General features: G+C 38.4%; 1 protein-coding gene across 1 annotated transcript in view; it reads right to left on the bottom strand.

Annotated features, from left to right (window-relative positions):
• Positions 1-15,339, bottom strand: part of LOC134572731 (connector enhancer of kinase suppressor of ras 2-like) — a 442,602-nt gene that overhangs the window by 188,431 nt on the left and 238,832 nt on the right. Inside the window, exon 4 of the mRNA XM_063431863.1 lies at positions 11,767-11,854. Within this exon, the coding sequence (XP_063287933.1) occupies positions 11,767-11,854 (88 nt within the window). The remainder of the gene's footprint in view (positions 1-11,766; positions 11,855-15,339) is intronic.

Below are 15,339 nucleotides of genomic sequence, written 5' to 3'. Positions count from 1 at the left end.
CCTAGTATATGGCCTAGTCTAATAAAAATAAACACAAATTAACTAATGTTAGAGGAAGACATCATACTGAGATCATTATACATAGTATGAAACATACTAAAATATGTAATATTTACACATATGGGTCCAGAAAGGTGACACTCACCTGGAAATGCATATGTTATAAATGTGCTCCTGGGGCCAATTAAAACAATATATAGAATCCAGCGCACTTAGTCACCAAAGACTAACTTCAAAGCTCACAAAATATAATTTTTTTTTAAAAAAAAAACACCTGACTAAAAAAATAATACACATTTTGTGACCTGGAAGCTGGTGTTTATTAAATGTTCTGGGTTCTGTATGTTTTTTTATATAAACATCCAATGACATTCAACATGGCAATATATTCTATGCTACCTCTATAACATCAAAGCTTCAAATATCAAATACTAGAGATTCCAACCAACTGTGTTGTTGGGAAAAACCCAGGAATACAAGTGGCTCAGCTGTATTGCTGAAGGCCATAGTAGTTCACAGAAACGGACCACCAATTATTAAAGCATGTTATGTATAAAAAACTCATCTCCTCATTTCAGCATTCACTGAGTTCCACACTGCCTCTCTATGCAACATCAGCACAAGAACTATTTATCATAACATTGTTCAATTTGGTTTACTATGACTATCTTTTGATAAAACACCAGCAGGTGAGGTATAACTATCCCAATAATTGGACTTGAGGATTGGAAGAATTAAAGAATAGCATATTCCATATAGAAGTCTAATGAAAACTCAGCTCACAGTTTACAAAATGCTTGAGTATACTACTTGACTGACAACACAGTGAAAACTGAAAGGTTTGCTGGAAGAATAGTAATAGTTAGATGCTGTTGCATTGTTTGGTCTAGGATTATAAGTTTCGTTGAGGGAACATGATGCTAAATTCACTTTCAAGACAATCCGTCCAGTTGACATTTGTGCTAAATGTTTGGGAAGGCCCTTTCTTGTTTGTGCAAACAATATTTAAGCAAATTTGATATATCAATGATCTGGTGAAATTGGTTAGGATGGAATTATTTGGCTAGTACCAATTACATTGAAACATTGACATATTGAAACATCAATGAGACCTCATCACCAAAATCAGTTACTGACATCAGTAATGATCATTGCTGAATGGAAACAAATCCTCAAATACAACATTGAGTTGGAAATCCTCCCAGAAGAAGTGAGATATGTGGTTTTCAGATGTTCTGTGATAGGATTCCACCTTTGCAAGACGTCAGTTTGTGAAACTTCATCCCTGCTAGATTTTCCATGGTCAACTGTAACTGGTTTTATTGGAAATTGGAAGTGTTTCGGGACATCAGCAATTCAACCATGAAGTTGAAGACCACTTAAAGTCACAGAGCTGGTTTACCGAGGGCTGAAACCTTCCAAACTTTCACCGGTATTAATATCAGCACAAAAATAATGTGGCGACAGCTTCATGGAATTAGTTTCCATGGCTGAGCAGATGCATGGAAGCCTCACACAACCAAGTACAATACCAAGTGTAACTGGACTCTGGAGCAGTGGAAACACTCTCTGTATAGTGATGAATCACGCTTCTCTGTTTGGAAGTCTCATGGCTACGTTTGGATTTGGAGTATGCCAGGAGAACGTTACTTGCCTGACTGCATGGTGCCAACTCCAGATGAAAAGTTTGGTGGAAGAGGGAGTTTGGTGGAAGAGGGATAATGATATGTGGTTGTTTTGCATTGGTTGGGCTAGGACCTTTAATTTCCATGAAGGGAAATCTTAATGCTTCAGCATTCCAAGACATTTTGGACAATGCTATGCTTCCAACTTTGTGGTAACAGTTTGGGGAAGGCCGCTTTCTTTTCCAGCATGACTGTACCCCAATTAACAGAGCCTTGATCATAACCCCATTGAACACCTTTGTGATGAACTGGAATGAAGATTTCGAGCCTGGCCTCCTTGTTCAACATTAGTGCCTGACCTACTGGATGAATGGGCAGAAATTCCCACAGAAACACTCCAAAATCTTGTGGAAAGCCTTCCCAGAAGAGGGGAAGCTGTTATAGCTGTAAAGAGGGACCAACTACAGGCGTCCCAAAACGTTTTTCCATATACTGTATACAGGCTGCAATAGACAGCCTCATATATAACCACATGCATCATTAATGTACACATTCTGCTGCCATATTGCTGATTTGTGTTGTCAATTCTTCTCAAAAAACCCCAGGCAGGTTATTTAGGAATTGCTATAGCTGTGATGATGCACACTATCCTTACCAAAACATTCAGAGCTTTCTTTATCGGATCCCAAGAGAATGAATACTGTATAATTGCTAATGCAGCACTTTATATGCCAAATATTCTTTTAACAGATAGAAAAATAAATAAAGGGAAAAAAAAATTGTTGCTTGTTATTATGTTACATTTCAGTATGTGCTCGTCTTGGTGTTCGTTCGTGGTTGTGCAGTGGTGAAGGAGTTAATAATGACTGATTTACAATAAATTTAAAACAGAGCATGATCACAGTAAAGCTTGGTATTTAAATTAATATTTGCTACTTCTCATCCGGAGGATTGCTAGTCTTCTGTTCACTGAGACACTGGATTCAGATTAATATTTGTTTTTCAACGCAGTGACATTTCTGTTTTTTTTTTTTTGTATCATGTCTGCTGGTTTTCAGATGTTCCGCTGTATTTATTCCACAGTTACTTGTTTTATAGTCACTGCTTTGAAGTCTACAGCTTACTGAGTGCAGGTATTTTACAATGAAATTACGATGAAAGAACAAGTGGGACTTAATTAATTAATTATTATTATTATAATATGAATTCTTTCTGGTTGTCATACCACAGACAGCAATGCTTTGATTTAAGTCTAGCTTCCAGGATAGATGCACGACTAGAAATAGAAAGAACTGAGGCCTGAATTTAATAGTTTTGGATGAACTTTTTTTTCTAAATTTTTCATATTTCGGATAAACTTTTGAATTTTTTTTTTTAAATAAAAATAAGAAAACATCCAAAAGAATATCATATATAAAAAATATATCAATATCTAAAAGAGATCAAATGTATTAAAATATTAAAATATTTTTCAAAAGATTAAATTATTTTAAAAGTTTATCCCACAATTATTAAATCGTTTGAAAAGCTTATCTGATGTCATAAAATCGAGGACTGAGTTAGCTAGCCCCGTTTTGTATTTCAATGGTATGTGTGTTTAGGAAGAAACAAAGGAAACTAAAAAAAAACCTCTAAAAGTGTCCTTTTTCAGGAGTACCTCATTATGTCTGATGTTATATTGAGTGGCACATTATAGAAACCATACTGGCTTATTGTAATTAAAGGTATAGTGCAGTTCCAATGGCAATGGGGGGCGCAGACAAAGCAACAGAAACTAAGCAACAGGTGTTGCCATGTGTGTGCTTGTGAAGCTTTGCAATATCCAGCAGCAATTGAATTTTGTGTTTATTTGACTATGTTAAAAAGGGGAATTTTAATACTCTAAATTACATTAAACAGATGTTTTATTCACATTCCGCTGGCACTTTGGGAATCTGTGTCCTAAACATAGGTCTAGCTATTTGCAAATCCCCATAAGCGGGGTCTTTTAGCATTTTAACAGATTTTTATCTGTTACTATATCACCATTATATGGTTTTAAATTAATATTTTACTACCTACTGTGATTAGTCTATTTAGAATAAATAAATCACTAGTGACATAGTTTAGAGTCAACACGAATTTAAACTCACCTAATTATTTTTAATTATTTTATCCATATGTTGTTTTTTATTGTTCTTTATTTACGTGCTTAAATAAATTTGGATAAAGTTTATAGAAACACACAGATACAGAAAGTTCCAAAAGGAATTTCGCAATAGCCATATCCTGTTTTGTATATTTCTTTTCTATCAATGTATACAACAGATTGTTGTTTAGTACTTGTTTATTGTGAAATTATGAATTTCATGCCTAGAGTAGATGTTACAGATTACTGTAATGTCCTCAAATCAATGTGTTTTGTATCTGGCAGAAAAATTGAAAGAATACAATTATTCTTTATATCCAAATAAAAATTTTGAATATTCCCTGAATCAGCACTATCATGGTTATTCAATAAGGATAATCAGGATGGAAGAAAAGTCAGTTTAAAGAAGTATTTCTAAACAAGAACCTTAACCCCTTAAGGACCAAACTTTTGGAATAAAAGGGAATCGTGACATGTCACACAAGTCATGTGTCCTTAAGGGGTTAAACAAGAATTGTTAAGGACTTTTACCTAGATTTGTTATTCTCATCTGATTTGGTTATTTGGTTATTTGAGATAAAGAAGCATATCTCACTCAGTACAATCCGGTGTCATTCAGTTTCATGTGTGATTCCTATACAAAGTATAGGATTTGCATATTTACCAGGACTGGTAATGTACCTCGTCTGGAACCAAGCCAAGCTTCAAAATAGATTCACTTGCTTTTTGCAGGTGTATCTAATGAAATCCAGGCTATCTGTCATCTGCAGCACGTGAAGAATTAAAAACACACCTGAAAAATTTATTTTTCGTTTCTACGTCTCTACACAAATATATTTTTATTTGAAACAAAACCAGAAATAGATAAAGTCAAGCAAAACTGAAATAAATAAAAAAAAAAAAAAAAAAACCATTTTATTTACTAAATAAGGATATGATACACAACTGACCTGCACACTTTAGACCAGGCTAGGCGACCTTTGGAACTCCAAATGTTCTGGACTACATATCCCATAATGCTCTTACAGCCGAAATGCTGGCAAAGCACCAGGGCAGATGTAGTCCATGACATCTGCCAAAGGTTGTGCCAAAGGTTGCCTAACCCTGCCAAAGGTTGTGCCAAAGATTGCCTAACCCTGCTTTAGACCAAGATAGCCAAAATGATAGCTACCTTTGCCTTAAATTTGGAAGTCTGTTTAAAGAACCTAAAACGAGTGGGTGGGCATGAATGGACTATTTTATTCTACTGGAGAGTCATCATTGTCCTGGCACTCGAAGGGTTAGTGAATTGCAAGTCAAAATGCATAGTAATGCTTGTATCTTCTTGCCCATGGTTTTCCGCAGTATGTTAATAAAAAGTGGCAATTAAATGGAGAATCTCAGGCAGCAAAAACTGCATTAAATTCAATAAGAACGGGAATTTGAATAGCGCCACTTTAAATGTGTAGACAGATCCTGTGCTTTGTTAAATGTATTTAAACAAATTAGGTTAGTAACATATAAGTCAAATGAATTACACAGGAAAATCAGAATCGACATTTATCATTTCTTCATCGTTTGAGCTCTGTATGAGATTACGCTTCGGAATAAAATTATGTATGGAGAGAACATGATAAATAATCTTAAACACTGTCATACATGCATATAATAACAATGATATTACACAGCAGACAGCTATGATATATGTATTTTCACCCCTGGCAAATAACTTATACAATGAAATATCAAATCTAACTGGAGATAAATCACCCTCTCTTCCATTTAATTTGTAGTAATCTTGTTAAAGGAACTCCATTTTGTCAAACCTTTAACATAAAGGACAAGTATTGTTTTTAAGATTCAGTGTGTGGGGAAATTAGCATTTAAATACAAATGATGAGATGATCTGTTAAGGAATCTGCTGGTATTTTGGGGATGCAGGTTCCAAAAATGCCAGAATAATTTACATGTTACTATTGTAAAGTGGCAAATACTGTAAAGCCAGGCATCTAGAGTTCACAGTTCATATCAGGCTGCTAGTGCTTTGTGTATATAAGCACCAACTATAAGTAAGACTATCCTTGCCTTGGGATTACCCGGAAATAATACAGCAGTGCAAAACAATAAGAAACCACAGTAATGCAATCTATAAGTAATGTTGGAGAGTAGCATTGAAGAGTCACTCTAAGTACCATCACAACTTTGCATAATCTATTCTAGAGCACCCAGAACTCGCTCTGAGAAATGCTTAGAACTGCAGAGATTTGAAAAAAAAAAAAAAAACACACACACAAAGAAAAAAAACATTGGAAATCTAAGGCAATCCCTCTGAGCTGTCAATCAGGCATGATACATTCTCAGTTCTAAATGCCCAACGTCACTTTTGTCCAACTTGTGCATGTGGCATGCGCATACTGCACTCCTGATTTAGACTGAGCATATTGAACTGCGCTACATGTAAACCATACCTCCCAACTGTCCAAACGTCCCTATTTTGGACCCAAATCCCTCTGCCCATCTTTTCTATGCAAATATCCCTCTTTTCTAGGAGCTCCATAGTGTTAGTGTATCTGAGTGTATAATAGAGCTTCACAGCAATAATACTCCCATGGTGTCTTTAAACTACAATGGATGTGTTTAGAAATCAGTCTGTGTAAATAAGATGCATCATTCCTATTCTAAATGACATTTATTTGCATAAATTATTACTAAGTCCTGCCCCTGGAAACACCCCCACTCACACCCCTAAAATTAAAGTTTCCCTCTTTATCTATTTAAAATGTTGAAAGACATGGTACACTGATAGCAGTCATGGCAGGACTACTATATCTTTATAGAACAATTCCACTCATCCTATGGGTTCCATCCTACGGGATGAATGGCATAGCTGCGGAGGAATATACTATTTAAGAATCTCTTCCTGCTTGGGGGATGGGGGCTTGTCTGTATCTACAGAGAATGAAAAGGAACTAGCTGTTGCTTTTAGGTCAGGGGAATCATATTTTCTTAATTTGAATTGTGTTTAAACCTGCAGTTGCCAAGAACACTCTCACCCTCCATTCATATCTTTAATTAGGCAGGAGGATCATAGATTCAATAATTCATCTCCTACCAGGGCCGCCACCAGAAATTTTGGGGCCCCTGACAAAGCACAAGGTCTGGGCCCCCCCGCCCCATCCCCCCAGCCCGCCCCATCCCCCCAGGCCCGCCCACGAGTCTGCCCACAGGACTCTTACCTAGTCCGCAGACAATGATGCAGGACTGAATGTGGTGTGTATAGTGGAAGTGAATTAGAATGTGTGTAATGGATGTAGTGTTTGTGTGTATTAGATACTGTTTGTGCAGTGAATGCAGAGTGTGTGTTTGTGTAGCGGATGCAGTGTGTGTAGTGGATGTGGTGTGTTTGTGTAGTGGATGTAGTTTTTGTGTGTACTAGATGCAATGTGTTTAGTGGATGTAGTGAGTGTTTTAGACGCAGTGTCTCTGTATAGTGAATGCAGAATGTTTAAATGTGTGGTGGATGTAGTGCGTGTACTGTGAATACAGGATGTTTGTGCAGTGGATGCTGTGTGTATAGTTAATGCAGAGTGTGTGTCAGTGTAGTGAATGCAGAGTGTGTGTTAGTGTAATAAATTCAGTGTGTGTGTCAGTGTAGTGAATGCAGAGTGTGTGTGTCAGTGTAGTGAATGCAGAGTGTGTGTGTTAGTGTAGTGGATGCAGTGTGTGTGTTAGTGTAGTGGATGCAGAGTGTGTGTCAGTGTAGTGAATGCAGAGTGTGTCAGTGTAGTGAATACAGTATGTGTGTGTCAGTGTAATGAATACAGTATGTGTGTGTTAGTGTAGTGGATGCAGTGTGTGTGTTAGTGTAGTGAATAAAGCATGTGTGTTAGTGTAGTGAATAAAGCATGTGTCAGTGTAGTGAATAAAGCTTGTGTGTCAGTGTAGTGAATACAGCGTGTGTGTTAGTGTAGTGAATACAGTGTGTGTGTCAGTGTAGTGAATACAGTGTGTTAGTGTAGTGAATACAGTGTGTTCAGTAGATGCAGTGTGTGTGTTAGTGTAGTGAATGCAGTGTGTGTGTTAGTGTAGTGGATGCAGAGTGTGTGTCAGTGTAGTGAATACAGTGTGTGTGTCAGTGTAGTGGATGCAGTGTGTGTGTTAATGTAGTGGATGCAGTGTGTGTTAGTGTAGTGGATGCAGTGTGTGTGTTAGTGTAGTGGATGCAGTGTGTGTGTTAGTGTAGTGAATGCAGTGTGTGTGTGTTAGTGTAGTGAATGCAGTGTGTATGTTAGTGTTGTGGATGCAGAGTGTGTGTTAGTGTAATGAATGCAGAGTGTGTGTTAGCGTAGTGGATGCAGTGTGTGTGTTAGTGTAGTGAATGCAGTGTGTGTGTGTTAGTGTAGTGAATGCAGTGTGTATGTTAGTGTTGAGGATGCAGTGTGTGTGTTAGTGTAGTGGATGCAGTGTGTATGTTAGTGTAGTGGATGCAGTGTGTGTGTTAGTGCAGTGGATGCAGTGTGTGTGTTAGTGCAGTGGATGCAGTGTGTGTGTTAGTGCAGTGGATGCAGTGTGTGTGTTAGTGTAGTGGATGCAGTGTGTGTGTTAGTGCAGTGGATGCAGTGTGTGTGTGTTAGTGTAGTGGATGCAGTGTGTGTGTTAGTGCAGTGGATGCAGTGTGTGTGTTAGTGCAGTGGATGCAGTGTGTGTGTTAGTGCAGTGGATGCAGTGTGTGTGTTAGTGCAGTGGATGCAGTGTGTGTGTTAGTGTAGTGGATGCAGTGTGTGTGTGTTAGTGCAGTGGATGCAGTGTGTGTGTTAGTGTAGTGGATGCAGTGTGTGTGTTAGTGTAGTGGATGCAGTGTGTGTGTTAGTGCAGTGGATGCAGTGTGTGTGTTAGTGCAGTGGATGCAGTGTGTGTGTTAGTGTAGTGGATGCAGTGTGTGTGTTAGTGTAGTGGATGCAGTGTGTGTGTTAGTGCAGTGGGTGCAGTGTGTGTGTGTTAGTGCAGTGGATGCAGTGTGTGTTAGTGTAGTGGATGCAGTGTGTGTGTGTTAGTGCAGTGGATGCAGTGTGTGTGTGTTAGTGCAGTGGATGCAGTGTGTGTGTGTTAGTGTAGTGGATGCAGTGTGTGTGTGTTAGTGTAGTGGATGCAGTGTGTGTTAGTGTGTTTAGTAGTGCATGTATGAATGTAATGAAAGTTATTCCCCCCTCCCTGTTTCTTACCTGGTTCAGGGAGGGGGGAAGATCCTTTGATCCCTGGTGGTCCGATGGCATTCTGGGGCCCCCCGGCTCCCTGTATTTGCAGAGGGGGCCCAGCGGACTGCAGGAGCACTTTCCAGCATTTGCCTGTCTCTTACTCCCGCGAGACGTGGTTTGCGCGTCACGCGGAGCGTTGCCATGGTAACCCATGGCAACGCTCTACCGACCGCACATCTCGCGGGAGTTAGAGACAGGCAAATGCTGGAAAGTGCTCCTGCAGTCCGCTGGGCCCCCTCTGCAAATACAGGGAGCCGGGGGGCCCGCGGCTGCACATATATATAGCGATGATCGCTATATATATGTGCAGAGTGTAATTGTGGGGCCCTGGACTGCCAAAGCAGTCCGGGCCCCCCAGGACCGCCGGGCCCGTGACAACCGTCACGGTTGTCACCCCCTGATGGCGGCCCTGTCTCCTACACATGTTGTACATTTGCACAAATGTATCTTTTAATTGATCTGCAAGGTATATTACATTCCATCGGTTACGCTAGGAAAATCTTTAATAATAATAAAAAGAAAATGCTACAAAAGAGTTAAAATCTGCTAACAGCCTGCGAAAGACTCTAACTTTTAAGTTTGTTGAACATATTCAAAAACTGCCGGGGGCAAATCCAACCTATCTAACTAATTGAATAGTATTTCTGCGGCAGAACACAGAGGATAGATACTGCATGAACATCAAAGACAATTTTGACCAGGGAGCTGCAAACATGAAACTCTGTATATCCCATGATACCTCTGCCAGCAAGGATTCTCTCCCTCACTCTACCAGCTTCTGTTCTTCCACACCGCACAATATATTCTACAGAAACATTAAGGCACAGAGCAGATGGGAGATTCTTCTCTTTTTATTTTGCTTTAACTCTACATGCACCACAGTTGTTCTGTCCACCAGTTTAGCTGTTGGTGAGTGAAGTGTTTCCTCTTGAATACATCATTTGCATTGTGGGAAATTCACATCACAACTTCTGCAGTTAGCAATGTGCATTCCATTTCATTAGCAGGACCGAGACAGCTCTTTGTGTTTTCACCAGAGACTTTAGAGCTTACTGTAGACTTTAGGGATCTGGTGGCTAAATTCAAATTTCTAATAGCTCCACCCACATTTTGGTAACTCCACACACTTCAAGTTTGGGCCCTACTCAAAGTGTGTGGAGTTACCAAAATTCCTCCACTCAAATTTATTGAGGAGTGTACAAAGAGAGATAACTGGGGAGAACGGGAAGTAATATAATGGGCTGTAGAAAGTTCAAAAAGAGAGAACTAGAGAGGGTTCAAAGAGAGGGGACTGGAGAGGGTAATGAGTTGCACAGATTAACCTATTCCTCCATCGCATGATTTGTACTGATTACCTCACATCCCAGTGGGTGAGGGAGCTGACAAGTGCAAAGGACTGAACCTTTGTGGTCCCTTACTACAGATGATGCGACATTTGTGTATGAGGTTATGATATCCGAGTGCTCCCAGTGTGTTGGTGTTGCACATCTGTGACAGTAATGCTGAACTGATGAAGGGTGATCTAAGATCTTCTAATTCACCCTATATTTACTTTCACCAAAACATCTAGACCAGTCCAAGCAGAGATGGCCCACCTGGAATTATAGATTCCTGCCTATGTTTTGGTATCTTTAAAGGTGAGTAATTTTTATTCTCTTACTTTATTGTAATTTTTTGGGGCATATTTTTAAGACTTTCCCAGGGCTAAAAATTTCCGTTTGCCCACTAGTCATCAGGGAGTGAAAAATCCACTCTGGCGAGTATAAACTCACTTCTGTGAGTGTGCCATGGAGCAGCCAGGCTTGCAACAACTTTTAGGCCTGGCTAGTGGTATTTGACTTAACATTTCGAGTTTTGCATTATCTATAGTTAAAACATCAATTCCTGCCTCTTATTTCCCCTTAATATTATGGTCGATGGGCCTGATTCTGATATACAGTATTGTTTATGACATTGTTAGCATGCAGTTGGTAGCCTGTATATATCAAACAATATCTGCTGCTACATAATAACAGGACTACACACCACATAAAATATAGTGCCTTGCCTTTAAGGGAATTATAATCCAGTTTTAGCAATGAAAGAAATGGTCAGACATAACTTTACTTTACGTTCTTCCAAAAGCTAATATTGCGTTTTAGTAAGAAACCTTTCTAATAACGTTATCCCTGCTGATTTGCCACCAGAAACACAAGGACAGTTGAGTTCAATTCCAGAGGCCATCACTCAAAGTAAATGGCCTACTAATTTTAGAGGGAGATGCAATATTTACTGTAGGGAGCAATGACTGTCGTTGTCGTTATGTTGCCCTTGCCTAAGGCTTAGGACGTTGTGAAACAAAGTATAGGTGCTGTGGGAGCATTTGAATTGTTGAAAAAAGAAACAAAAATGTCAAAATGTTTAACTTTGGCCTTCAGGGTTCATTTAGACATTTTGTGATCTAGTCTATAACTTTTTGATTTAACAGGGCTGGAATTATTACTGTGGTGGAATAAACAGGGTTGGGGAACATTTCTGGGGTACCTTGACACATACACTAATCCCAGAAGCTTTATTGGCCAGGTGATGTCTGGGAGACACAAACCCTCATTATTTAGTGAGAGGAAGCAGAGAAATTTCACAAAAGGCATCACGTTCCTGTAAGAGTGTGTGCGTGATGCACAGAACCTTGAAGCCCCATGGGACCCAAGTGTGCAATCACCTTGTATGGACTCCTAACTCATGACCAAACTCATTCTGATGGTGAAAATACCTGACCAGGTAGTATCACACAACGTACCTGTTGCACAATAGTGGTTAGTTCCAGGCACAGTTGGACAATGTTATTTTTCAGCAGTGAATATTCTGTCACACTGACAAAAGGAGACCTGTTAAGAAAAAAATAAACATACTCAGAATTATGGGTCAATGTACAGAACCAAAATATCAAATCATGTGGGTACATATAAATAGATAAAAACACGTCAAAAAGTTTGAGGTACAAGGTGGAGCTAGGCAACATAAAACAACTTAGAGCTGTGTGCCTTATTTCTCCATAAACCTTAATGGTCATAAAATGTATATTTATTTTCATAAAGCATAGGTCGGTTATGTAAAAAATATGCTTCTACATTCCTCTAAATATTCAAATATGTTAAAAAAAATAAAATTTAAATAAAACAACAACCAAAATAAAACCAGTTACGATTATGATAATGCTGCTGCCCATCCCATGTGTTCCCTATTAAGGGTTAATAAGTATATAGGGGTGTATATAAAAAATACCCCTCTCTGTCTCATTAGAGATATCTTTGCCAGAAGCTCAAGGAAGCAGGCTGAAGGGTCGGTGTAGGACCCGCTTTAAGAGGAGTCTGCCTTGACGTTGGCAGGCGGGCATTCCCTCCAATGGCCATTGGAGCAACTAAATGACCTCCATTTGTCTAAATATACATAGGGATTAAGGAGAGAGCGCAGGTTCTTTTCTTTGGTTTTTACGATTATGATGTGTATCTTCCTTTACGATTAGTCTGGGATAACTCTGTTTTATGATTCATGTTATAATTTTACATTATTTCAATCATGACAAGTAGGTCTAGAAAGCAGCCCAAATGGAGCGAGGTCGTCTTCCTTTCTCTTTAATGCAGTGTTATTTTTTCAACTCTTAATTTATTTAACATTGTAGCTGTTTGACGTATAAGTAGCGTGAGAATTAGAACATGGGCGCCAGCACCACAGGATTTTGCGAGGATGTTTCCATTTTAGAATTTCAATAAAATGTCATTACATTTAATACCATCTCCCTTCCTTACAATGTTTGAGAAGTAATTAGAGATTAAGTACTTAAATCATGAATGCAGACAGAAGCTCTGCAATTGGATGAATTAAAATAATGTATTACTTAAATTAGCAAAAATGTGCTAAGGAACCTGCTGCACACGATACTTTACCTTACTCCCGCGTTCCTGTGAGGTGGATCTCCAGTTGCCGGCTCCCCATGGCATCAGCACAGCATGTCAGAGCATGGCTCTAATCACGCCCACTTTTATAATGCGGCACATTAAACACCCCCAAGTTTTGGGGGAGTGGTTTTAAAGCAAAAAACGCTCCCCTATAAATAGAGCACCTTTTGCTTTGGTTCAGTGCCCTATTGTGGTTCACTTGTTGTTCCCTCTAGTACTATTTAGTTTACTGATAGTGTTCTCTGGTATTTTTGACTTGGCTTGTATTTGGACTATTCTGCTTTCTGGTATTCTGACTCGGCTCGTTTTCTCGTTTACCGTGTTTTCTGGTTTCTTGACTCGGCTATTCCTTATAATTATCTTGATCTCTGTTTTTTCCTAGACTTTGGCTATTTCTTGACTATTCTCTCACAATCCACATTATTCTAAGGTCCGGTAATACATTTTCTCTATTTAGGGCTACATTCTGCGTGTTGGGCTCACTTTGTCATGACACCTGCTCGGACATTCTTAGATTTGGAGTCAGACCCACCTCTTCTGTAGGCAGATGACCACTCAGAGACGGTAAAGGAGTAACAGATTCCCTATTGTGGGCTAAGATGCTGGATGCTAAGATGCTCCCTCCCTAAAAATTTACTTTGTAATAAACTAGCGGCATATTACAGTAGCCCAGTCACATGGTTTATCGTGCAAGTCTCTAGCAGTTGTAGTATCTCTAAAAGAAACAAATGGCAATTTGAAGAGCAAATTACCGAAAATAAATTAGAAAATAATTTTTCCCCAGAACTTGAGTTGGTGCAAGAATAAATGTAGAACAATTAATTTACATGATATATCTGATGATACTTTACGTTTAATCTCTACATCTACGCGACATTTTACGGCACTTGATCTTTTGGATTGTGACAACTTTCCAAATATATTTTCAACTATATTATTGTCAGTTGTCACTGTTACAAGAGTATTCAAGCATTAATATGGTGATATTTTAAGGATGAATATTATATAGTTTTTGATTTCTAAATATATATACACAATGGAAAAAAGATCTCACAGTGATTTTTTTAAAACCCCAAAAAACATTCTGTGATTATTTATATCCACCCAGGCTTAATGATAATATGTTTCTGACGTGTGAGAAGATGCTTTTGATGTAAATTTGGTCCTGATAAAATTGTAAATATAAGTAGGAATACGGATGCATGAGTGCAGATCAATCCCGCTAATGACAGTGGATAACTATGGCATTAATAAACAACCTGGGACATGTACAAACTTGCCACAGCTCATAATCAAATATATGGTGTGAGCAAAAAATGAGCATTCGGCCAAACGATAGTGAAGGAAATTGTGCTTCTGTGATAAGTAGTGAATAACAATCTGTGTTAAAATCACCTTTGCGAAATAAACTATTAAAATAATATATTACCGTTCTTTATTAACATGTATTCAGACAACTTGCTAAAAATCATTCTAATTTGTGAATAAATTTACACAGTTTTAAAGTTTACTAACATTTTCAATTTGATTAGTAAATCACTAATAGTGCTAAACGTAAAAATAAAATGTTTTGGCTAAACTCTAGTTTTTAAAAAGTATCCATTAATATAATAATAATAATAATAATAATAATAATAATAATTTCAATGCCACCAATTTGGTAAGTTGCCTGAACAAGGCTGACTCGAATCTCAATATTTAGCTGAACTAAACAATACTCTTTAACTGTTCCAAAGCTGTATTTATTTGCCAGTAAAGTAACACAACATAGTGCATCATTCTTTCTTTGGTGGATTGCAGTTTTATTGGAAGGGCATGTGCTTAATGGATGTATGAGTTTAATCGGAGTGGACTGAACTAGGTCAGCCTGACCCCCTGCAGGTTACTTTTGTCATCAAGCAGAAAAACTCTGAACGCTCTGTCTCTCTTTGCATTTATGAGATTTTATTTCTCAATCAGGGGAATCTGGGGCTTTGTTGTATTTATTTGCTAACATTGTCCTTGATGTTCTGATATATACCACTAGACAGTTTGTGTTTGCTTGCACATGTATAAATAAATTGCCGTTGCATGACTGTCTTATGCTTCTTTCAAATTCATCACAAGGGGCTGAATGTTGATAAAATATCTGAATGAAGAGGCTCGTGACGAAGGTAAATGAGAGGTCATTGCTCTAAGCAAAGTGTAGACAGCATCTGCCATTCCAGAAACTGCCGGCTACAACCATCCGTCCATCTGGCACAGGATCATGGGAGATGCAGTCTACAGCATCTGGTATTTGGAATATTGTTTATGTCAGAGTTCACCCTACAGGAATGACAAGCCCTTGGATTGTAAAATAACTTTAGGTTGCCTAGATTCAACATAATTCACTGTTTAATTTATGGAGAACTTCTGAGTGCAAGTTACAGCTC

This window comes from Pelobates fuscus, chromosome 9, assembly GCF_036172605.1.
Source record: "Pelobates fuscus isolate aPelFus1 chromosome 9, aPelFus1.pri, whole genome shotgun sequence".
NCBI lineage: Eukaryota > Metazoa > Chordata > Amphibia > Anura > Pelobatidae > Pelobates > Pelobates fuscus.
Note: the sequence above shows the minus strand (reverse complement) of the source record. Positions and strands in the feature narration are given on the sequence as shown.